Source organism: Balaenoptera physalus (assembly GCF_965194825.1).
Source record: "Balaenoptera physalus genome assembly, chromosome: X".
In the NCBI taxonomy this organism is placed as follows: Eukaryota; Metazoa; Chordata; class Mammalia; order Artiodactyla; family Balaenopteridae; genus Balaenoptera; species Balaenoptera physalus.
The window spans coordinates 90,851,575-90,875,269 of record NC_138903.1 but is presented as its reverse complement, the minus strand read 5'-3'; the positions used below and the strand labels follow the sequence as shown (position 1 = coordinate 90,875,269).

Below are 23,695 nucleotides of genomic sequence, written 5' to 3'. Positions count from 1 at the left end.
TAATTACCTGTTTATATCTTTACGTGTCAACGTGATAAAACATTGCGTTTCAAAGACTAACTGAGAGAAAATAAAGTTAATTAATAGGTTGTTCCTACTGTTTATATGTTGAAATGGTAACATAGAAAATGTCAACGATCTGATAACAGAAAAGAATGGAAAAATAATTAGTATTTTGTGTATAGTGTTTCCTTGTTGAAATGAAAACAGATTGCATTTTCCTTGTTGAAATGAAAACAGATTGCAGTTTAAAGACTTAGTAAGAAAGAAGAATGTAAAAGTAATGAATGATGTTTACACTGTTTCCTTGTTGAAATGATAACACACACATTTTAAAGACTCAGTAAAAAAGTTTTTACAATTATTTTTTCTTATTGCTTACATGTTGAAGTGATAAACTGCGTTTCAAAAACAGAGAAAATAATGTAAAAATTAATAATTAATAAAAATAGTTAATAACCTGTTCTTACCTCCATTTTGTTACTGCATTTCTGACTTAGAAAGACAAACAGGTTAAATGAATTGTATATGTTGTTGCTTTGTTGAAATGATAACACATGGCATTTCAAAGACATCATAAAATAAGAATGCAACAAGGCCACCAATCCCCTGACACCAAAGCCAGACAAAGACACTACAGAAAAAGGAAATGAGAGGGCAATATCTTTGATGAATACAAATGAAAAGGTCCTGGACAAAATATTAGCAAAACAAATCCAACAATATATCAAAGGGACCATACACCATAAATCACGTAGGATCTATTCCAGGGTCACAAGGATGATTCAACATTTGCAAATCAATCAGTGTGAGACACCACATTAACAAAATGAAAGATAAAAATCACATGATTATCTCAATAGACGCAGGAAAAGCTTTTGACACAATTGAACATCCATTCATGACAACAACTCTCAACAAAGTGTGTATAGAGGGAACATGTCTCAACATGATAAGGGCATTTACGACAAACCCACAGCCAACATCATAGTGAATGGCGAAAAGCTGAAAGACTTTCCACTAAATTCAGGAGCAAGGCAAGGATGCCCACTCTCACCACTTATATTTAACATAGTATTGGAAGTCCTAACCACAGCAATCAGGCGAAAAAAGAAAAGGTACCCACACTGGAAGGGAAAAGGTAAAACCGTTACTCTTTGCGGATGACGTGATACTTTGTATAGAAAGTTCTAAAGCCTCCACCCAAAAACTATTAGAACTAATGAATGAATTCAGCAAACTTTCAGGATCCAAGATTAAAATACAGAAATCTGTTGCATTTCTATACACTAATAAAGAAATATCACAAACAGAAAGTTTTTTTTTTTTATAACTCAGTTTAAAATCACATTGAAAAGAATAAAACACCTAGGAGTAAACCTAACCAGGGAGGTGAAAGCCCTATCTGAAAACTATGAAACACTGATGCAGGAAACTGAAGATGAAGAAAGAAATGGAAAGATATCCCATGCTGTTGGATTGGAAGAATTAATATTGTTAAAATGTCCATACTTCCCAAAGCAATCTACAGATTTAATGCAATCCCTACCATATACCCATGCCTTTTTTAACAGAACTAGAACCAAGAATCCAAAAATTCATATGAAACCACAAAAGACCCCAAATTGCCAAAGCAATCTTGAGGAAAAAAAGGAGTGAAGCTGGAGGTATAACCAGCCCAGATTTCAGACTATGCAACGAAGCTAATCAAAACAGCATGGTACTGGCACAAAAACAGACACATCGATCAATGGAATAGAATAGACAGTCCAGAAATAAACCCATGCACGTATGGTCAATTAATCTACAGAAAAGGAGGCAAGAATATACAATGGAGAAAAGGCAGTTTCTTCAATCAGTGGTGTTGGGAAAACTGGTCATCTACATGTAAAACAAAGATTAGAACGTTCCCTCACACCATATGCAAAAATAAAATGGTTTAAAGACCTAAATGCAAGACCTCAAAACATAAAACTCCTAGAAGAGAACATAAGCAGAACACTCTTTGACAAAAATCATACCAATATTCCTTTGGATAAATCTCCTAAAGCAAAAGGAATAAAAACAAAAATAATCTAACGGATCCTAATGAAACGTAAAAGCTTTTGCACAGGAAAGGAAGCCATCAACAAAAATGAAAAGAAAACCTAAGGATTGGGATAAAATATTTGCAAATGATGTGACCGACAAGGGGTTAATATCCAAAATATATAAACAGCTCACAGAACTCAATATCCAAACAACAAACAACCCAATGATAAATGGGCCGAAGACCTGAATAGACATTTTTCCAAAGAAGATGTACACATGGTTAACAGGCACATGAAAAGATGCTCAGCATCGCTAATATTTAGAGAAATGCAAATCACAGCAACAATGACATATCATCTCGCACCTGTCAGAATGGCTATCATCAAAAAGTCTACAAATAACAAATATTGGAGAGGATGTGGAGGAAAGGGAATCCTTGTATGCTGTTGGTGGGAGTGTAAATTGGTGCAGCCACTATGGAAAACAATATGGAGCTCCCTCAAAAACTAAAAATAAGACTACCATATGATCCAGCAAATCCACTCCTGGATACATATACAGAAAAATAACAAAAGCATGGATTTGAAAAGATACACGCACCCCAAGGTTCATAGCAGCACTATTTACAATAACAAAGATATGGAAGCAACCCAAGTGCCCATCAACAGACGAATTGATAGAAAAATATGGCATACACACACACACACACACACACAAACACACACAGTGCAATATTACTCAGCCATAAAAAGAATGAAATTCTGCTATTTGCTGCAACATGGATGGACCTAGACAATATTATGCTTAGTGAAATGTCAGATATAGAAAGACAAATACTGTATGATACCACTTATATATGGAATCTAAAAAATAATACAAATGAATGCACATGCACAATGGAAACAGACTCACAGATATAGAAAACAAATTTTTGGTTACCAGAAGGGAGAGGGAAGGTAGGAGGGACAAATTAGGGGCATAGGTTTAAGAGATACAACTACTATGTATAAAATGGGAAAGCAACAATGATATACTGTATAGCACAGGGAATTATAGGCATTATCTGATAATAACTTGTAGTGGAGTATAATCTGAAAAAATGTTGGATCACTCTGCTGTACACCTAAAACCAATATAATATTGTAAATCAACTATATTTCAATTAAAAGAAGACAAAGGATGCAAAATTATTTAACAATCTGTTCATATTGCTTACATATTGAGATAATGCACCGCATTTCAAAGACTTACCAAAAAAAAAAAAAAAAAGAAAACTAAAATTAATTAACCATGGTGGTTAACACCATGCTTACATATAACATCTTTAGTTATGCCAGTCTGCTTTAAGATGATAACAGCTTAACTTTGATCATATGCAAAATCTCTACACTTTTACCTCTTCCCACCTCATTTTAGGTTATTGATGTCCCAGTTTGTATCTTTTATATTGTGAGTACTAATGAGTTATTGCAACTGTATTTCTTTTTAAAACTTTTGTCTTTCCGTTTTCATACTAAAGTTAAAAGTGTTTTACCCACCACCATTACAATGTTGGAGTGTTCTGAATTTGACTATATGCTTACTTTTACGTATGAGTTATATGCTTTCGTAGGTTTTCATGTTGTTAATTTTTTGTTTCCACTCAAAGAACTCCCTTTAGCATTTTTTGTAAGGCAGGTCGAGTGGTGAATAACTCCCTCAGCTTTTGTTTGTCTGGGAATGTCATCATCTATCTTTCATTTCTGAAGGACGGCTTTTCTGAATAGAGTATTCTTGGTGGTCGCTTGTTTTCTTTCAGCACTTTGAATATATCATCCCACTCTCTCCTGGACTGCAAGGTTTCTTTTCAGAAATCTCTTGATAGCCTTATGCTGTTCCCTTGTATATGACAAGTGGCATTTCTCTCACAGACTTAACAATTCTCTCCTTGTGAAGGGAACTCTCTTACACTGTTGGTGGGAATGTAAATTGATACAGCCACTATGGAGAACAGTATGGAGGTTCCTTAAAAACCTAAAAATAGAACTACCGTATGACCCAGCAACCCCACACCTGGGCATATACCCTGAGAAAACCATAATTCAAAAAGACACACGCACCCCAATGCAGCACTATTTACAATAGCCAGGACATGGAAGCAACGTAAATGCCCATCGACAGATGAATGGATAAAGAAGATGTGGTACATATATACAATGGAATATCACTCAGCCATAAAAAGGAACAAAACTGGGTCATTTGTAGAGACATGCATGGACCTAGAGACTGTCATACAGAGTGAAGTAGGTCAGAAAGAGAAAAACAAATATCGTAGATTAACACATATATGTGGAATCTAGAAAAATAGTGCAGATGGACCGGATTGCAAGGCAGAAATAGAGACACAGATGTAGAGACCAAATGTATGGACACTAAGGGGAGAAAGTGGAGGGGGGTTGGGGGTGGTGGTGGGATGAATTGGGAGATTGGGATCGACATGTATACACTAATATGTATAAACTAGATAAGTAATAAGAACCTGCTGAAAATAAATAAATAAATAAATAAAATTCCAAAAAAAAATTGCCCTTCTCCTTTTGAATATGGATAATGAAATCTTGGAAGAGTTGATGTGCCTGGCCAAGGTCGTGTAGCCTGTGGTACCACTAAGTGGTAAAGCCATGAAACCAGGGATCCAGTCTTAAGATGTTTGATGCCATTACCCCATCTACTGAAAGATGACATTGTAGTGCAAAAATTAAAATGGCCGTGGCTGGTCTACTTCTTTATCTGCAATTAGAGTATAAGAAAAAATGTTGGGCTTCCCTGGTGGCGCACGGGTTAAGAATCTGCCTGCCAATGCAGGGGACACGGGTTCGAGCCCTGGTCCGGGAAGATCCCACAGCCAGGGAGCAACTAAACCCGTGGGCCACAACTACTGAGCCTGTGCTCTAGAGCGCATGAGCCACAATTACTAAGCCCGTGTGCCACAGCTACTGAAGCCCACGCACCTAGAGCCCATGCTCCGCAACAAGAGAAGCCACTGCAATGAGAAACCTGTGCACCGCAACGAAGAGCAGCCCCTGCTTGCCACAACTAGAGAGAGCCCGCACGCAGCAACAAAGACCCAACGCAGCCAAAAATAAATAAAAAGAAAAAAGAAAAAAAAGAAAAAGTGTTGAAGAAAGAAAACAGAAAATAACAAAAGTAAACTAAAGCAAAATGAAAACAAAAAGGAAAACAAACGAACAAAGAAAAACAACCCAGAAAAGCTATGTTCAAATGCTAAGTGTCATGAAGGAAAGTAAGGCTTGTCTGATAAGGTGACAGAGATGTGAGTTTAGTCAGGAAGGTGGTTATAGGGCTATCTGGGGCAGGCTGTTACAGGAAAACACATAATTGTTGGGGAACATGTTTGGTGAGTTAGGGTTAGAGGCACAAAAAAGAGGCTAGTGTGGCTGGAGAAAAATTCATTCAACAAATATTCAAGTATCCAGTGAACCAGGCATTACTTACTATAGGCACTTAGGATATGTTAATGAACAAACCAACAAAGATTCCTGCCCTCCTGGAATTTATATTTTTCCACCACGGGAGATGGCCAATTTACAAAACAGCATATGAATAAAGTGTATTGTATTCCAAAAGGTGGTAAACAATTGGGACCAGAAAAGGAAGCAGACAGGGAAGAAGTGGAATCAGGAGTCCAGGGAGAGGGTTGGAAACAAATACTATTAGCTATCCTTGCAATTGATAGGAGAGGTATCAGCGGGCGGCAGTTTTCTCCATTCCGTTGCTTTTGTCAAATAATGTAAATGCTCTGCTGGCTTTACTGCACAGAGGCAAGAATACATTTTTCCTATCTTTTGGTGGGGACTCCACCGCTTGTTTAATATAGCGGAAACTAACACACCACTGTAAAGCAATTATCCTCCAATAAAGATGTTAAATATAGATATAGATAGATAGATAGATAGATAGATATCTCTATCTAGCTATCTATCTATCTATCTATCTATCTATCTATCTATCTATCTATCTATCTATAGCAGAGCCCCAGGGACACTAAAGTCTGACGGCTTTTTGTCATCAGTGGCCACTCGTTTTAAAGTTCACACACCCTGTTGTGTAGCCTATCAATTTGGACGTCAGCTCTCTAGGTTTGAGACGGGGCCTGGCAGAAACCCTGGCCAGGCGTTGCCCAGGCCACGAGGAGAGACACTGTGCCAAGGAGATGTAGGAGGGTGGGGTTGGCGCCTGAGAAGAACCCTCTCACGCATAAGGTTCTCTCCCCTCGGTCCCTCTGGGTGGGGTCGGGAATCTGGCCCCGCCTCCCAGTAGATTGAGGGATAGGGGGTCACCTGACCTGAGCTGCACCAATCCAAGTCCTTTTCCGGCGAGTTTAACTTTGAGAGAGAAGCGTTAAGACGCCCAGTGCCGGAAACGCTGAGGCTTGTCGGCTGCGAGCTTCAGAGAGGGAGGAACGTGCTCCTACTGCTGGGGTCTTGGACAGCTCAAGTTTTTTCCAACTCTTGTTCCAATCAGGTAAGTTACAACAGCATTCTTTCTATAAATTACGCCTCTATTGACCTAAATTAAATTACCCAGGGTCAAGGTTTGGGGGTTAATAAGAAAGGCAATCGAACGGATTGCTCGGTCCACTGTCCTGTCCACGCTCCGTGCGTTCCTCTTTCCTCAGCTGTGATTCGCTTCAGTCGTGTGGCTAATCATTTCGCGCTCTCTCTTTAAAATCCCTCGATCAGCCTTCCGCTTCTTAAAAAAAAAAAAAAAGGTATTTCTCCTTTCCACCTCAGTTTTGTTTGCGGTTTGTTTCGATATCTCAGACTTTAAATTGTAAGTATTGAAATGTATGTCTCTCTCCCCCCTCCCCCACCTCTCTCTGTATCTCTCTGGTCTCTGTCTCTCTCTCTCTCTATGTATGGTATTCCATTGCTTTTATACTTAAAATGGTTATCTTCTGAAGAGCAGATAAATACTCATCTACATCTTGGAGATGACTGCACTTTCATTTATTTTAATGGGCTCTCTAAAGCAGTTTGAAATAGTTTTGTAATGGATGAGGCGGCTCGAGCATTTATCCATCCTCCTAACGGTATTTCAATTAGTTAAACTATTATTAAACAGTGTCGTTTATACAATAACCATTCCTTTAACCACTGAATTTTTTTTAATGCTTTATTTTGAAATAATTTTAGGCTCACAGATACTTTGCGAATCGTATAGAAAGCCTTCACCCAGATTTCCCTAATGTTAACATCTTACATAGCCATAGAAAACTTATCAAAATTAGGAAATTAACATTGATGCAGTACTATTAACTAATCTACATACTTTATTTGAATTTCACCATTTGTCCCAGTAATCTCATTTTTCTATTCCAGCCTCCCATTCTGGATACCACATTGCATTTGGCCGTCATTTCTCCTTAGTCTCCTCCAGGCTGACAGTTCCTTCAGCTTTCTGGGTCTTTCCCAATCTTGACGCTTTTGAAGATACCGGTCAGGTATTTTATAGAATGTCTGTCGACTTGGGTTTGTCTGATGTGTTCCTGTGATTTGATTGAACTCATACATTTTTGGCAACAATACCTGTTTTATTCTCCTCCCCTTCATCCCACTGGTGATGGAGGAATTTCCACCCTAGTGCTCTGGGGGTGGCTGAACACACGACACCTGACACTGGACAGATACTACCCACAGCAGCTTATTAGTAACGTTTACTCACAGCCTGGGGAGGAGGACACTGCTGGCCAGGTAGAGCCTCACAGGAGTCCTTCTCTGGAAGAGAGTGAACAAGCAGGGGCTGTGGGGGGCAGTCTGTAGTAGCAAGAGGACGAGGTGACCCTTGGGTCACATGGGAGGATGTGATTGGCTTGTTTGAATACTTCTGTGAGCTGGTAGGGAACTGAAACCCGATAGTCAGGGGCAAGCAGGCACTGTGGCTAGTTCCCATGATAAGGCTGGTTCTTTGGCTAGGGGACCTTCTTCCTGGGAGCACAAAAGGGGACTGGGAACTTGTGGTTAGTCCATTTGAGACCCTCTGGGTTTTCCCCCGAATGTCAGGGCATACATGTCACTGTGCCTTAATTTTAGGTCTTATACCACGGCGCTGCAAAAGCGATTCTGTTCCCTTCTGCAAGCATCATGTGAGGGGGTCCATGGTGTCCATATGTTGTATTAATGATGATATTCATTTGCAACACTTGATTAAGGTAGGGACAACTGTGTTGCTCCATTGTAATGGTACTGTTTTCCTATTTGTAAGTAATAAATATCGTGTAGGAAATACTTTCAGGCTATGAAAATGTCCTATTTCTTCTCAGACTGTTATTCACGACTTTTGAAATCCATCTGTTGATCTTGCCTACAACAATTATGACTTAATGGTGACTTTCTATTTCCTTATTCCTACTACATTGGTTCATTGGAATTCTGAAGAGCTGTCTTTTCTCCCCCATTTATTTATTTATAAATTTTCAAGTTGTTTATAAAAATTGTGTTATAAAATTGATTTCAAGTTATTGAATCAAATAACTAATCAAATTATTTATGTCAGTATTGAATCATGAATAACTATGTTATATTGTGACTTATAATCAAATTATATCATTATTTAGTTTCTTGAATTGTTCCAGCTTTGGTGACCGCAAGCTCCTTTTGGTGGGGTCTGTGTTCTTTCAGCATGACCTGATCCTTTTCTGTGTACTCCCTTGCTGGCATTGTAAGGTATTCCTGTTCGTCTTGTGTTCTTGTCCCCACCACGGCCCTGAAATCAAAACACTTCTGCAAAGAGCCATGCTTCCTTTTCTTGGAAAATGACATTTAGAAACCAATATCTCAGTGTGTGTTCGTTGCTATTGCGGTTTCATTGCTGCTACGTCCTCCCTCTCCATCCACAAATGAAGGAAATATACTGTATGTATATACTCGTGCTTACAGATACTTCTCAATTTCTCTACCTATATGTATAGATATTGAAAGCCAGGAGCTCATACTGATACTTCTAATTTTAATCCGTTGTAGCCTTGTTTGTAACTTCTTTGTCCGACCTGGCTCTCCTTATCTTCAATATTTACTTACTTGTTCATTCCTGATATATTCATGAAATAGTTGCAGAAATGCTACCCAATACACCTGTTAGAAACAGATTTGATAACTTGTGTTTGTGTACAGTTCTTTATGCCGTAGGCCTCAGAGGATGCAATCAAAGAAGTACTATTTTCCCAAGTTGCTTAGCTTAGCTATTTTCTTTCTCACCTCTTCAGTTGTGGTTAAGACATTCATTTGTAGTATAGTTAGGTTAATTTGTTGGTGTTTGTGTTTGAGTTTGCCTCCTCCCCACATCTTAGTTGATTTTAATTTTTTATTTAATTCTGGGGTATGTGAAATATTACTGTGATTCAAAGAGTCAGGGCTGCACAGAAACATCTATTAGACAACTGTCACTCTTTCCTCATGCCTTCTAACCCCCTCCCGTTCCCCACTTATTTCCCACACTCCCCCTGTAGATAACCAATCTCTTTAGTTTCTGGTTTAATCTTTCCTGTATTTACTCTGCACAAATGAACTGATACATATATGTGTTCTTATATTCCCTTGTTTATTAAATGAAGGACGGCATTTTATAATGCTCCTTTGCACTTTTCCTTTTTCAGTTAACAGCATTCCATTAAAAATCTCTTTATGCCATAGAGGGCTTCATTGTTTTTCTTTTTGTTTTTGTTTTTTTTACAACTGCATTGGACTCTGCTGACATATGTAGGGGCATTTAACTTGTTTTCAACATTCTGCAACTACAAACAGTGCTGCAGTGAATAACCTTAGGCATAAGTATTTTTGTGTTGGTGGAAATGGATCTTCAAGTTTTATTCCCAGCAGTAGTATTGTTGGGCCAAAAGTTAAGTGCATGTGTAGTTCTGTTAGGTATTTCCAAATTTCTCTCCAGAAGGGTTGTACTGGTTTTCACTCCCACTAGCTACTGTGACTGTTTCCCCACAGACTCACTAAGAGAACATGTTGCCCTACTTTTGTGACCTTTGTTGATGTGGTAGGTGAGAAATGATATCTCGGTATTGTCTTAGTATGCATTTGTCTAATTAAGAGAAAGTTTGACTATATTTTGAGGACTGTTTTATATATTTTTTGTGAATTTTCTGTTCATATCTTCTCCCATTTTTCTGTAGGAATACAGAGTTCTGTATATACTTGGACTATTATTCATTTGTCCGTGAGGCATGCTGCAAATACTTTATCTCAGTTTGTCAATCGCCTTTTGACTTAGTTATGATGTGTTTGCCGTACGTTAAAAAAATCCTTTGTAGTCACATAGATCGTTGTTTTCTTTCATTGCCTCTGGAAATTTGAGTCACAGTTAGAAAGCCTTTCCCTACGCTGAGGTTAAAGCAGAGTCCTGCCATATTTTCTTAAAGATTTTGTTATGGTTTCATTTGTTTAGATTCCTAACCCGTTTACAGTTTATTTTTGTGTATGGTGTGTGATATGGATCTACATTGATTCTTTTCCCAAATGTCTCAGTTGTTCCAGCATCATTTATTGAACGTCCATCTTTGCCTCAGTGATTTTAAATGCCCTTTCATCATATACTGAAATTTCCATATGTTATTGTTGTTTTTCTGGGTTTCCTATTCTATTTCACTGGACTATTTGTCTATTCATGTACCAGTACCACAGTGTTATAATTACCGAGGCTTTATAGCGTGCTTTAATGTCTGGTATCATTACTCCCCACTTATAGGTTTTCTTTTTCACTTATATCCTGGCTATTCTTGCATGATTTAAAAAAAATATTAATTTTATTATCCATGGATCTAACTCCATAAAAACACTTGCTGGTATTTTTGAGATTATATTAAATTTATACATTAGTTTAGGGAGAACCGACATCTTTTTAATGTTGAGTCATTCTATCCAAGAACATTGACCAATGTCTTTGTGCTTATTCAAGTTTCCTTCTGTGTCGTTCAGGAGTGTCTGAAAATTTTCCTTGCGTAGATGGTCTCATTAAGTTTATTTCTATGCATTTAAGCTTTGTTTTTGCTACTGTATATGGAATTTTCTCTACTAAAGTGTCCTCCAGCTGTGTGTGTGTGTGTGTGTGTACACAAAGACCACTGACTCTTGTATGTAACTTTATATCCTACTACCTTGCTGATTTCTCTGATTGTTTTACTTAATCTGTCATTGTTTCTATAGGGCTTTTCAGGTGTACGGTAATATCATCTGCACACAGAGGTGGCTTTACTTCTTGTTATTCATTCTCATAAATCTAATTGATTTCTCTAGTCAACTGACTAATGCTCGTAGTTGAAGATTGAACAGGAATGATATAATGGGCATACTTTTCTTGTTCCTGACCTTATTGGAAAACCTCTGGTAGTCCCCCACTAAATAAAATACTTGCATGAGGAGTTAATTATATATCTTTTATCATGTTAGGAATGCATCCCTCTTTCCCATTCCTTGAGGTTTTTCTTTTCTTAACATGAATGGGTGTTGAAGTTTCCCAAAGATTTGTTTGGCATCTGTGGTTTTAATCATATGATATTTGTCCTTAATTATATTACTATGGTGAATGATATCAGTGGAATTCCTAATATAGAACCAGCCTTGTATTAATGGAATAAATTGCACTTGATGACAGTATATTAGTTTCTAAATGTATTGTTGGATGTTTGCTAATATTCTATTTAGTATGTTGGTATCTACGTTTTACCTGTTAGCATCCTACTGGCTTCATAAAAGAAGTTAGGGAAGTTTCCTTCCTTTCTAATGTTCTTACATAACTCATAGAGCTTTGGTACTATTTGTTCTTTGATGGTTTACTAGAATTCACCTGTAAAACCATCTGAGCAAGGTGCTTCTTGGGGGTATTGCTGTAATAACTTTATTTCTTCTATGAAAATTGCCTAATTTAAGCTTTCTAACACTAGAACCAGAGTTTTGGTAATCTGTATTTATCTAGGAAGTTCCCTATTTCACATAGATTTTCAAGTTTATTTGCATAGAGGTTGGCAAAGTAATCTCTTCTATTTTCTGTTTCAGTGATTATTTCTCCTTTGTCATTTATTATTTTGTCTATGTGTGATCTCTCCCTTTCTTCCTTCATCAAGCCAGCTAGGGGTTTGTCCGTTTTGAAAAGCAAGATTTCGTTTTTCTATTTTGTATCTCATTCATTTCTGCTTTTATGTTTTGCTTTCTTTAGTTGTTCTTTTTTCCCTAGTTTTTTTTTGTGGTTGTTTTTTGTTGTTTCATTTTTTGAGGCCATACTTTAATTCATTTATCTTCATTCTTCCATTTTTACTCATAAAAGTGTGTACTGTGTGAACTTGCCTCAGATCACCGCTCTAAATGTATCCCATAGATGCCGATATGTGGTATTTCATAGTCATTCTTTTAAAAAATTTCTTTGCAACTTGAGTTTGCATCTCCTCTTATATTCAACATTTTTTTAAGAGAAGCTTTAAAAATTTTTTTCAGGTGGAAAGGCCTTTCTGTTTTCAATTTTTGTTACCAACTTTTATTGCATTGGGGTTAGAGAGGATTGTTTGTACTATTTCTACTTTATAGAAATTAATTATCTCAACTCTGTGAGATAATTATGATGCATTTTTGACAAGAATATATTCCCTATATAACATTATTGATTAGCTTTCTCTTTTTTTTATATGACTTGATCAGCCTTAGACTGAGTTTGGTGTATTAAATCTCCTACTGTTTCTGTTTCCTGTTGTTGTTATTATTATTATTTTATCTACGTCTTCTTGCATGTTTGCTTTATAAAGGTGTTTGTTTGTTATTGGTGCATAAATATTCCTAAGGCTTATATCTTCATTGTGAGTTTTGGCTTTTATCATTAAGACATGTTTTTGGTCCCGTTTAATGCTTTCTTAAAATCATCCTGAACCACCTGTTTTCTTAACACTTTACTCTCTGGTCTATGCATTTTTTCCTCCAGTATCATTTAACACTCACCTAGTGCATTATGATAAAAAGTTTGTTCTATTTTCTTCTACTTCTCTCCCTTCTCTCATTTTTAGTTGCACAGTTTCCGTGTTTTTTTTCACAGCATAAAACTTTTGTACATTAGTCTTCTCCCCTTTCCTCCACCTTGATTTTATTATTGTGTGTAAAATACTCACCATTAGGTATTTTGGTGAAGTTTTCCTTCTCATCGCAGTGGGATCACAATCCCAGTTCCTCTTTTAGATTACTTGGCAAACATTCTGTAAAGAGAAGTATAGGAAATATTGTAAGTTCCTGGGTCACAGTGTCGCTGTCACTCTACTCTGCTACTGGAGTGCAAAAGCGTTCATAGACAATACATAAATGATTGATCATGGCTTTGTTCCAATAAAACTTTATTTACAAAATCAAGCAGTGGGCTGGATTTGGCTCAGTGGGCCAGCTTGCAGACCCCTGCTCTAGTAGCTTCCTTAGGAAGGGCTGAGGGGTGCAGAATTTCCCAAGTTTCTACAAGTTGAAAAGCTTTTTCTGTAGGCTGTGATATTTAAAGGACACCCCAGTTGGTTATAAAATCTTTGCTTCAGCCTTTCTTTTTAGTCAATCTCTGTCTTTTGATTTTTTAAAATATTCTATTTAAGGTGGGTTTCATATCCTCCAGTGCTTGCTTGAGTATAATTAATTTTGTTTGGAGTGTTGACTTCCAGTCTTTTTCTCCTTCATGGTTGTTTAATATGTGTGCACTTTTGTTTCCTTATCTTTTTTTTTTTTTACAAAGTTTTGTATGGAATTCCCTTCCTTCTGTTCATCTGTATGATATTGGTTTTTCAACAAGATTCCTAGTTTAATAATGTGATATATGTTTTATTGTTTGTAGAGTTTTTGATGATGGCCATTCTGACCGGTGTGAGATGATATCTCACTGTAGTTTTGATTTGCATTTCTCTAATGATTAAAGATGTTGAGCATTCTTTCAAGTGTTTGTTGGCAATCTGTATATCTCCTTTGGAGAAATGTCTATTTAGGTCTTCTGCCCATTTTTGGATTGGGTTGTTTGTTTTTTTGATATTGAGCTGCATGAGCTGCTTGTATGCTTTGGAGATTAATCCTTTGTCAGTTGCTTCATTTGCAAACATTTCCTCGCATTCTGAGAGTTGTCTTTTTGTCTTGTTTATGCTTTCCTTTGCTGTGCAAAAGCTTTTAAGTTTCATTAGGTCCCATTTGTTTATTTTTGTTTTGATTTCCATTTCTCTAGGAGGTGGGTCAAAAAGGATCTTGCTGTGATTTATGTCATAGAGTGTTCTGCCTATGTTTTCCTGTAAGAGTTTGATGGTGTCTGGCCTTACATTTAGGTCTTTAATCCATTTTGAGTTTATTTTTGTGTATGGTGTTAGGGAGTGTTCTAATTTCATTCTTTTACATGTTGCTGTCCAGTGTTCCCAGCACCATTTATTGAAGACACTGTCTTTTCTCCACTGTATATTCTTGCCGCCTTTGTCATAGATTAGGTGACCACAGGTGCGTGAGTTTATCTCTGGGCTTTCTATCCTGTTCCACTGAGCTATATTTCTGGTTTTGTGCCAGTACCATACTGCCTTGATTCCTGTAGCTTTGTAGTATAGACTGAAGTCCGGGAGCCTGATTCCTCCAGCTCTGTGTTTCTTTCTCAAGATTGCTTTGGCTATTCGGGGTCTTTTGTGTTTCCATACAAATTGTGAAATTTTTTGTTCTAGTTCTGTGAAAAATGCCAGTGGTACTTTGATAGGGACTGCATTGAATCTGTAGATTGCTTTAGGTAGTAGACTCATTTTCACAATGTTGGTTCTTCCATTCCAAGAACATGGTATATGTCTCCATCTATTTGTATCATCTTTAGTTTCTTTCATCAGTGTCTTATAATTTTCTGCATACAGGTCTTTTGTCTCCTTAGGCAGGTTTATTTCTAGATATTTTATTCTTTTTGTGGCAATGGTAAATGGGAGTATCTCCTTAATTTCTCTTTCAGACTTTTCATCATTAGTGTATAGGAATGCAAGAAATTTCTGTGCATACATTCTGTATCCTGCTACCTTATCAAATTCATTGATTAGCTCTAGCAGTTTTCTGGTAGCATGTTTAGGATACTCTATGTATAGTATCATGTCATCTGCAAACAGTGACAGCTTTACTTCTTCTTTTCCAATTTGGATTCCTTTTATTTCTTTTTCTTCTCTGATTGCTGTGGCTAAAACTTCCAAAACTATGTTGAATAATAGTGGTGAGAGTGGGCAACCTTGTCTTCTTCCCGATCTTAGTGGAAATGGTTTCAGTTTTGCATCATTGAGGACGACGTTGGCTGTGGGTTTCTCATACATGGCCTTTCTTATGTTGAGGAAGATTCCTTCTATGCCTACTTTCTGGAGGGTTTTTATCATAAATGGGTGTTGAAGTTTGTCGAAAGCTTTCTCTGCATCTATTGAGATGATCATATGGGTTTTCTCCTTCAGTTTTTTAATGTGGTGCATCACGTTGATTGATTTGCGTATACTGAAGCATCCTTGCACTCCTGGGATAAACGCCACTTGGTCTTAATGTATGATCCTTTTAATGTGCTGTTGGATTCTGTTTGCTAGGATTTTGTTGAGGATTTTTGCATCTATGTTTGTCAGTGATATTGGCCTGTAGTTTTCTTCCTTTGTGACATCTTTGTCTGGTTTTGGTATCAGAGTGATGGTGGCCTCGTAGAATGAGTGTGGGAGTGTTCCTCCCGCTGCTATATTTTGGAAGAGTTTGAGATGGATAGGTGTTAGCTCTTCTCTAAATGTTTGGTAGAATTCGCCTGTGAAGCCATCTGGTCCTGGGCTTTAGTTTGTTGGAAGACTTTTAATCACAGTTTCAATTTCAGTGCCTGTGATTGGTCTGTTCATATTTTCTATTTCTTCCTGGTTCAGTCTCGGAAGGTTGTGCTTTTCTAAGAATTTGTCCAATTCTTCCAGCTTGTCCATTTTATTGGCATAGAGTTGCTTGTAGTAATCTCTCATGATCCTTTGTATTTCTGCAGTGTCAGTTGTTACCTCTCCTTTTTCATTTCTAATTCTATTGACTTGAGTCTTCTCCCTTTTTTTCTTGATGAGTCTGGCTACTGGTTTATCAATTTTCTTTATCTTCTCAAAGAACCAGCTTTTAGTTTTATTGATCTTTGCTATTGTTTCCTTCATTTCTTTTTCACTTATTTCTGATCTGACCTTTATGATTTCTTTCCTTCTGCTAAGTGTGGGGTCTTTTTGTTCTTCATTTTCTAATTGCTTTGTGTGTAAGGTTAGGTTGTTTATTTGAGATGGTTCTTGTTTCTTGAGGTAGGATTGTATTACTGTAAGTTTCCCTCGTAGAACTGCTTTTGCTGCATTCCATAGGTTTGGGGTCGTCGTGTTTTCATTTTCATTTGTTTGTAGGTATTTTTTGATTTCCTCTTTGATTTCTTGAGTGATCTCTTGGTTATTTAGTAGTGTATTGTTTAGCCTCCATGTGTTTGTATTTCTTACAGAGTTTTTCCTGTAATTGATGTCTAGTCTCATAGCGTTGTGGTGGGAAAAGATACTTGATACGATTTTAATTTTCTTAAATTTACCAAGGCGTGATTTGTGACACAAGATATGATCTATCCTGGAGAATGTTCCATGAGCACTTGAGAAGAATGTGTATTCTGTTGTTTTTGGATGGAATGTCCTATAAATATCAATTAAGTCCATCTTATTTCATGCATCATTTAAAGCTTGTGTTTCCTTATTTACTTTCATTTTGGATGATCTGTCCATTGGTGAAAGGGGTGTTAAAGTCCCCTACTATGTTTGTGTTACTGTTGATTTCCCCTTTTATGGCTGTTAGTATTTGCCTTATGTAGTGAGGTGCTCCTATGTTGGGTGCGTAAATATTTACAATTGTTATATCTTCTTCTTGGATTGATCCCTTGATCATTATGTAGTGTCCTTCTTTGTCTCTTGTAATAGTCTTTGTTTTAAAGTCTATTTTGTCTGATATGAGAATTGCTACTCCAGCTTTCTTTCGATTTCCATTTGCATGGAATATCTTTTTCCATCCCCTCACTTTCAGTCTGTATGTGTCCCTAGGTCTGAAGTGGGTCTCTTGTAGACAGCATATATATAGGTCTTGTGTTTGTATCCATTCAGCCAATCTATGTCTTTTGGTTGGGGCATTTAATCCATTTACATTTAAGGTAATTATCGATTTGTATGTTCCTGTTATCATTTTGTTAATTGTTTTGGGTTTTTTTATTGTAGGTCTTTTCCTTCTCTTGTGTTTCTTGCCTAGAGAAGTTCCTTTCACGTTTGTTGTAAAGCTGGTTTGGTGGTGGTGAATTCTCTTAGCTTTTGCTTGTCTGTAAAGCTTTTAATTTCTCCATCAAATCTGAATGTGATCCTTGCTGGGTAGAGTAATCTTGGTTGTAGGTTTTTCTCTTTCATCACTTTAAATATGTCCTTCCACTCCCTTCTGGCTTGCAGAGTTTCTGCTGGAAGATCAGCTGTTTACCTTATGGGGATTCCCTTATGTGTTACTTGTCGTTTTTCCCTTGCGGCTTTTAATATTTGTTCTTTGTGTTTAATCTTTGATAGTTTGATTAATATGTGTCTTGGCGTGTTTCTCCTTGGATTTATCCTGTATGGGACTCTCTGTGCTTCCTGGACTTGATTAGCTATTTCCTCGCGCCCTTCTCTGGAGCACCTTTAAGCAGCGCTCTTAATCCCCTCTCCTCGCGCACCAGGAAACAAAGAGGCAAGAAAAAGTCTCTTGTCTCTTCGGCAGCTCCAGACTTTTTCCCGGACTCCCTCCCGGCTAGCCGTGGTGCACTAGCCCCCTTCAGGCTGTGTTCACGCATCGAACCCCAGTCCTCTCCCTGGGATCCGACCTCCGAAGCCCGAGCCTCAGCTCCCAGCCCCCATCCATCCCGGCGGGTGAGCAGACAAGCCTCTCGGGCTGGTGAGTGCTGGTCGGCACAGATCCTTCGTGTGGGAATCTCCCCGCTTTGCCCTCCGCACCCCTGTTGCTGCACTCTCCTCCGTGGCTCCGAAGCTCCCCTCTTCGCCACCTGCAGTCTCCGCCCACAAAGGGGCTTCCTAGTGTGTGGAAACCTTTCCTCCTTCACAGCTCCCTCCCACTGGTGCAGGTCCCGTCCCTATTCTTTTGTCTCTGTTTTTGCTTTTTTCTTTTACCCTACCCAGGTCCTTGGGGAGTTTCTTGCCTATTGGGAGGTCTGAGGTCTTCTGCCAGTGTTCAGTAGGTGTTCTGTGGGAGTTGTTCCACATGTAGATGTATTTCTGATGTATTTGTGGGGAGGAAGGTGATCTCCGCGTCTTACTCTTCTGCCATCTTGAAGCTCCTCAGGAGGAAATAATTTGAGGAAGGCAGCTAGGTGGTCAGCATTGTCTTCTGCTAACTGACCTCTGATTTCTAATGGCATTTTATCTCATGTAAGTGTGTGTGTGTGCACGCACACGTGTGTGTACACATATATAATTAAATATACACACAAGTCCATTTTCATTCTAGTCCTATAGTAGAGGTCACTTGAGTTGGCCCTATGATTCACCACATACTTATTCAATAAGTATTTTGTCCATAGCTAACCCTGGAAGCAAACAAGTGACTCTAGATATCTTCTCAGGATTTCTAAATATTCTCTACTCTGAAGCAGGTTTTTGAAGATGGACCAAAAGACCACAGTCACACTCCTAGAGCTTGCTGCAAAGAGTCTGCTGAATAATGAGCCTGCAGCTATCCATGCCCTGGACGAAATCCCAAGAGACCTCTTTGTTCCATTGTTCAATGCTGCCTTCTTGGGTGGGCATAAGACGATGCTAAAGGCAATGGTGCAGGTTTGGCCTTTTCGCTGTCTCCATATTGGGTCATTGAACACACGAGAGTCCTACTATGACATCTTGGAAGCCATGATTGATGGTCTGCAGATCCTCCCTGCCCAGAACTCTTCCTCTTGGTAAGACTATGACCAGTAGAGACACAGGGAGTCAGCAGGAGGGTATGCTGTAGCCTGGGGCAGGGGGATACCTAACCGTCTCCCAACAGTAGCCAATGGTGAATACTGCAGTCTTTGCAGAGCTGTCGGTCAGCACTTGGGGTCACCTTCGGGACTCTATTGCCTTATAGAGTTGATTATAGAACAGAGGTGTTTGAGGACACTATGAATGGATCTGAGTGCGATTACACAGAAGTGGAATATGGGCATTGAGACAGGGAAAGCCTGGAGGTGAAGGAGGGGGTGGGGAAAGGATGAAAGACGCCGCATTTGTGTGGCAAGAACTTCTTGGTGAATGGCAATGAAGTGAAAACCAGGGTTAAAGTGTTCTGTCCCTGCTTCTCGTCATTGATCTTGCTGGGTTATATTAAAATCAGCTATCTCTCATGTGTTCTGTCTCTTCCTTTCCTTACAGGGGGCCCAAACTGAGGATCCTAGATTTAAGACGTGACCTGGTCTGTGAGACAATATGCTCTGAGATTGGGACCGCATTCCCTTTCTGTTTTCATTCATGCATTTACTCTCAGCACTCTATCTTTAATATAGAAGGCGCTCAGCATAGTGTCAGGTGCCTCGGGATTGGTAATTCCGGGTCTGAGCCTCATTCAGCTCAGGAACCCATGGAATTACTAGTGGATATTTCCCTCAATAGTACCGTGAGAACAGAGCAATTCCTCTCTTTTCTTTGTAGTAAAGTTCAGCAGAACCTTGGGTCCTTGCACCTCTGCTGCAGAGGTTTGCAAATCGATAGAATGTCTGCCCTCGAAAGTATCCTGCAGTTTCTGGATCTCGGGTGCATTGAGCACCTGGAAATGGATCAGGCTAATCTGAGTGAAGTCGTCACCCTTTTGGCTCGGGTGATCCACCTGAACAGCCTTACTCTGTGTAACATCCCCTTTAAATCTTATCAGAGAAGGACCTTCAGATCTTTTCTCCTCTGGCTTGGGCAGCTGGACAATCTCCAGGAGCTCAGCTTGAGTTTCTTCTGCCTCACAGATCAACTGCACACACTGCTCAGGTGAGGGGGTGGGGAAGAACCTGGGTTCCCTGAACACCTCATTGTTAAGACAGAAGAGACCATGCTTGGATCTTCCTAAGCTCCTTGTAACCCATTTCTCCTTTTGCCTCAGCATAGGCACTGCTGGGAGTTTGAACCTAGCCGGGGGAGAGAGGGCTACCTTATGGTGAGCAGCAGATGAGGTTAGAAAAGGAAGCTGTGCTCATTCATTCATTCATTCATTCAGTGGCCGTGGGCAGACACTATAATAAGTCTGTAAATATATTGGTGAAAAAGACTCAGTCCTTCTCCTATTGGACTTTACAGCTCTCTAGAGAGGAAGGGGAGGCATTCAGATGGAGAAACATTAAGCTATAGGACTAATGCACATGCCCATGGATGGGCCCCAATAGTTAACACTGCCAGATAATTTTGCTCCTGTATTTTCCCCAAGGCTTAGACCCTGAACTGAGAGCTTGTCATCTGGGAACTAGTCAAAGGAAACCCTCAGTTGGCTGCTTTCCCAGACCCGTCCTCGCCAAATTAGTGAATCAGATCCAACACTGATTATGTCGAATATACTAAGTGCATGCAATTTCTTCACTTAATCTTTCCCGCACTTCTGTATAGTAATTACTGCTGTGCACATTTTCAAGATTAAAACCCTGTACCTCAGAGTGGTAAAGTAACTTTCTCCGGGTCACAAATCTATAAAGTCTGATCCCAAAGTCCACATTGTTAACCACCTATTGCAAACCATGAACACAGTAGTTTATTCTAGAGCCTTAGGTACCTATAATTTGGGGCTCATTGCCCTCATTCTTCTGAAATAATCTTACTTTTTTCTCTCTTTAGAGTTGTGCCACCTCAGTTGGATACACTGTATCTACCTTTCTGTAGCCTTTCTAACAGAGATGTCACTGTCCTGTCCCAGAGCTCTCAGGCCACCCACCTAAGGGTATTGAGTCTCAGTAACAACCAGATCTTCTCAGAAGTTTATGAGCCCTTCCAGACTCTGCTGGAGAAGGTCTCAAGCACCCTGCAACATCTGGAGATAAATAATTGTATGATAACTGATTCTACTCTCTCTGCCGTCCTCCCAGCCCTGAGCCACTGTACCGACCTCCGTGTCCTTAGCTTTGCCTTCAATCCCATTACGATGCCTGTGCTCAAGAGCCTTCTGCAGCACTTGACATCCTTGATGAAGCTGAAGTACGTGATTTATCCTGTCCCTGTCCATTGCTACGAGGAATGGGATTTTCATGAGAGTTTGGACCGACAGAAACTTGCTGAAGTCCAGGCTCAGTTGGAGGCGATGCTGCACGGGGCACAGCGGGACGACATGACCTGGGCCGCTTATTCAAAGTGATGTCCACGGTAAAAGGAGGTGTTTCAACACTGATGTGTGGCCATTAAAGCGTTCACTTTTTTTTTTTTTTCGCCTGAAACCCAAGTTTGTAGAGACACATATGTAAAGTTCTACTGTTCTAGGAAGCTGGGGTTAGGAACACTGGATATGTAAACTGATCTCTATAAAAGAGGAACTTTTAAAAGGAAATACAGGAATTTGAAAGGTCCTCTGGATCTCTTGCCCACTGCCCTCTACGTCTTCTGGTTACTAACCAGAGTGTTGGGTATGTGACGTAAGCTGACCCAGTCATGGTACATCATTTCCTTATCCACACTGATCGGTTCACTTATCCATTTATGGGCACTTGACACAAGTCAGATCAATTGAAACTCTTCCTAGAGGTGGTAGTTGTTGAATAATTTTACCCTCTAGGGACCTGCAAACTTCTTGTGTTTCTGATTACCTCAGGTGGCCTGTGAGAAACCACATGCAACTAAAAGGAAACAAACAAACTATGCCCACTACCTACTGGTATCTTCATCAGCATATTGCTGCCTGATTTCCCAGGTCTCAGACCCCTGGCTCAGTTATTCCTTATTCCACACACATTCACCAAGTATCTGTTATGATTTAGGTACTTTTCCAGGTGCTAAGAAAGATAAAGTCCCTGATCTCACTCAGAGTGTAGACATTCCTATGATTTATCAGTTTCTCTACTCTTTCTTAGAGGACTTGGGAAATTATTTATTCCCACGTAACACAGTATTTTTTCCACTTTTTCCCCTTATATAGTCTGATCAAATGATGTTGGCCTTTTTATGCTGTTGGATAGCTGCTCAGGCCTCAGGTCATGGCTTACATGTCACCTCCTCAGATAGGTTTTCTCTTACTTCCCCATTTAAGTAGATTTATTCTGCTGCTGCTTTTTCTTAATGTACCATGTATATTTCCTTCATGGTACACATTGTTGCATATGTATTTGCTCCCTCTGCTCTTCCACTAGAGTTGCACTGCTCGGTATGGTGCACAGTAACCATATGTGGCTTCGGAACTCTAGAAATTTGGCTACTCTCAAATGTGATGTACCCTAGGTGTTGAATGCACACTGTGTATCCAAGAGTTAGTAGGAAACAAACGGTGTAGAATAACTAATTGATAATTTACGTGTACTGTTTACAGTTGAAATGATAACATACTGCATATCAAAGGCAGTACAGATAAAAGAATGTAAATTAAATTCTTTATATCCTTACTTGTTAAAATGATAGCATTGTATTTCAAAGACTTAGTAAGAAAAATGTTGTAATAATTACCTGTTTATATCTTTACGTGTCAACGTGATAAAACATTGCGTTTCAAAGACTAACTGAGAGAAAATAAAGTTAATTAATAGGTTGTTCCTACTGTTTATATGTTGAAATGGTAACATAGAAAATGTCAACGATCTGATAACAGAAAAGAATGGAAAAATAATTAGTATTTTGTGTATAGTGTTTCCTTGTTGAAATGAAAACAGATTGCATTTTCCTTGTTGAAATGAAAACAGATTGCAGTTTAAAGACGTAGTAAGAAAGAAGAATGTAAAAGTAATGAATGATGTTTACACTGTTTCCTTGTTGACATGATAACACACACATTTTAAAGACTCAGTAAAAAAGTTTTTACAATTATTTTTTCTTATTGCTTACATGTTGAAGTGATAAACTGCGTTTCAAAAACAGAGAAAATAATGTAAAAATTAATAATTAATAAAAATAGTTAATAACCTGTTCTTACCTCCATTTTGTTACTGCATTTCTGACTTAGAAAGACAAACAGGTTAAATGAATTGTATATGTTGTTGCTTTGTTGAAATGATAACACATGGCATTTCAAAGACATCATAAAATAAGAATGCAACAAGGCCACCAATACCCTGACACCAAAGCCAGACAAAGACACTACAGAAAAAGGAAATGAGAGGGCAATATCTTTGATGAATACAAATGAAAAGGTCCTGGACAAAATATTAGCAAAACAAATCCAACAATATATCAAAGGGACCATACACCATAAATCACGTAGGATCTATTCCAGGGTCACAAGGATGATTCAACATTTGCAAATCAATCAGTGTGAGACACCACATTAACAAAATGAAAGATAAAAATCACATGATTATCTCAATAGACGCAGGAAAAGCTTTTGACACAATTGAACATCCATTCATGACAACAACTCTCAACAAAGTGTGTATAGAGGGAACATGTCTCAACATGATAAGGGCATTTACGACAAACCCACAGCCAACATCATAGTGAATGGCGAAA

General features: G+C 38.7%; 1 protein-coding gene across 1 annotated transcript; it reads left to right on the top strand.

Moving 5' to 3' along the window:
- Positions 1 to 16,404: 16,404 nt before the first annotated feature.
- Positions 16,405 to 21,404, top strand: LOC309652174 (melanoma antigen preferentially expressed in tumors-like; the record flags this gene model as incomplete). Its single annotated transcript, XM_082445687.1, has 3 exons — positions 16,405 to 18,999; positions 19,454 to 20,056; positions 20,891 to 21,404. Exons 1-3 carry the CDS (start codon positions 18,710 to 18,712, stop codon positions 21,402 to 21,404), a joined length of 1,407 nt encoding a protein of 468 aa, XP_082301813.1. The 5' UTR covers positions 16,405 to 18,709.
- Between the last annotated feature and the right edge of the window lie 2,291 nt (positions 21,405 to 23,695).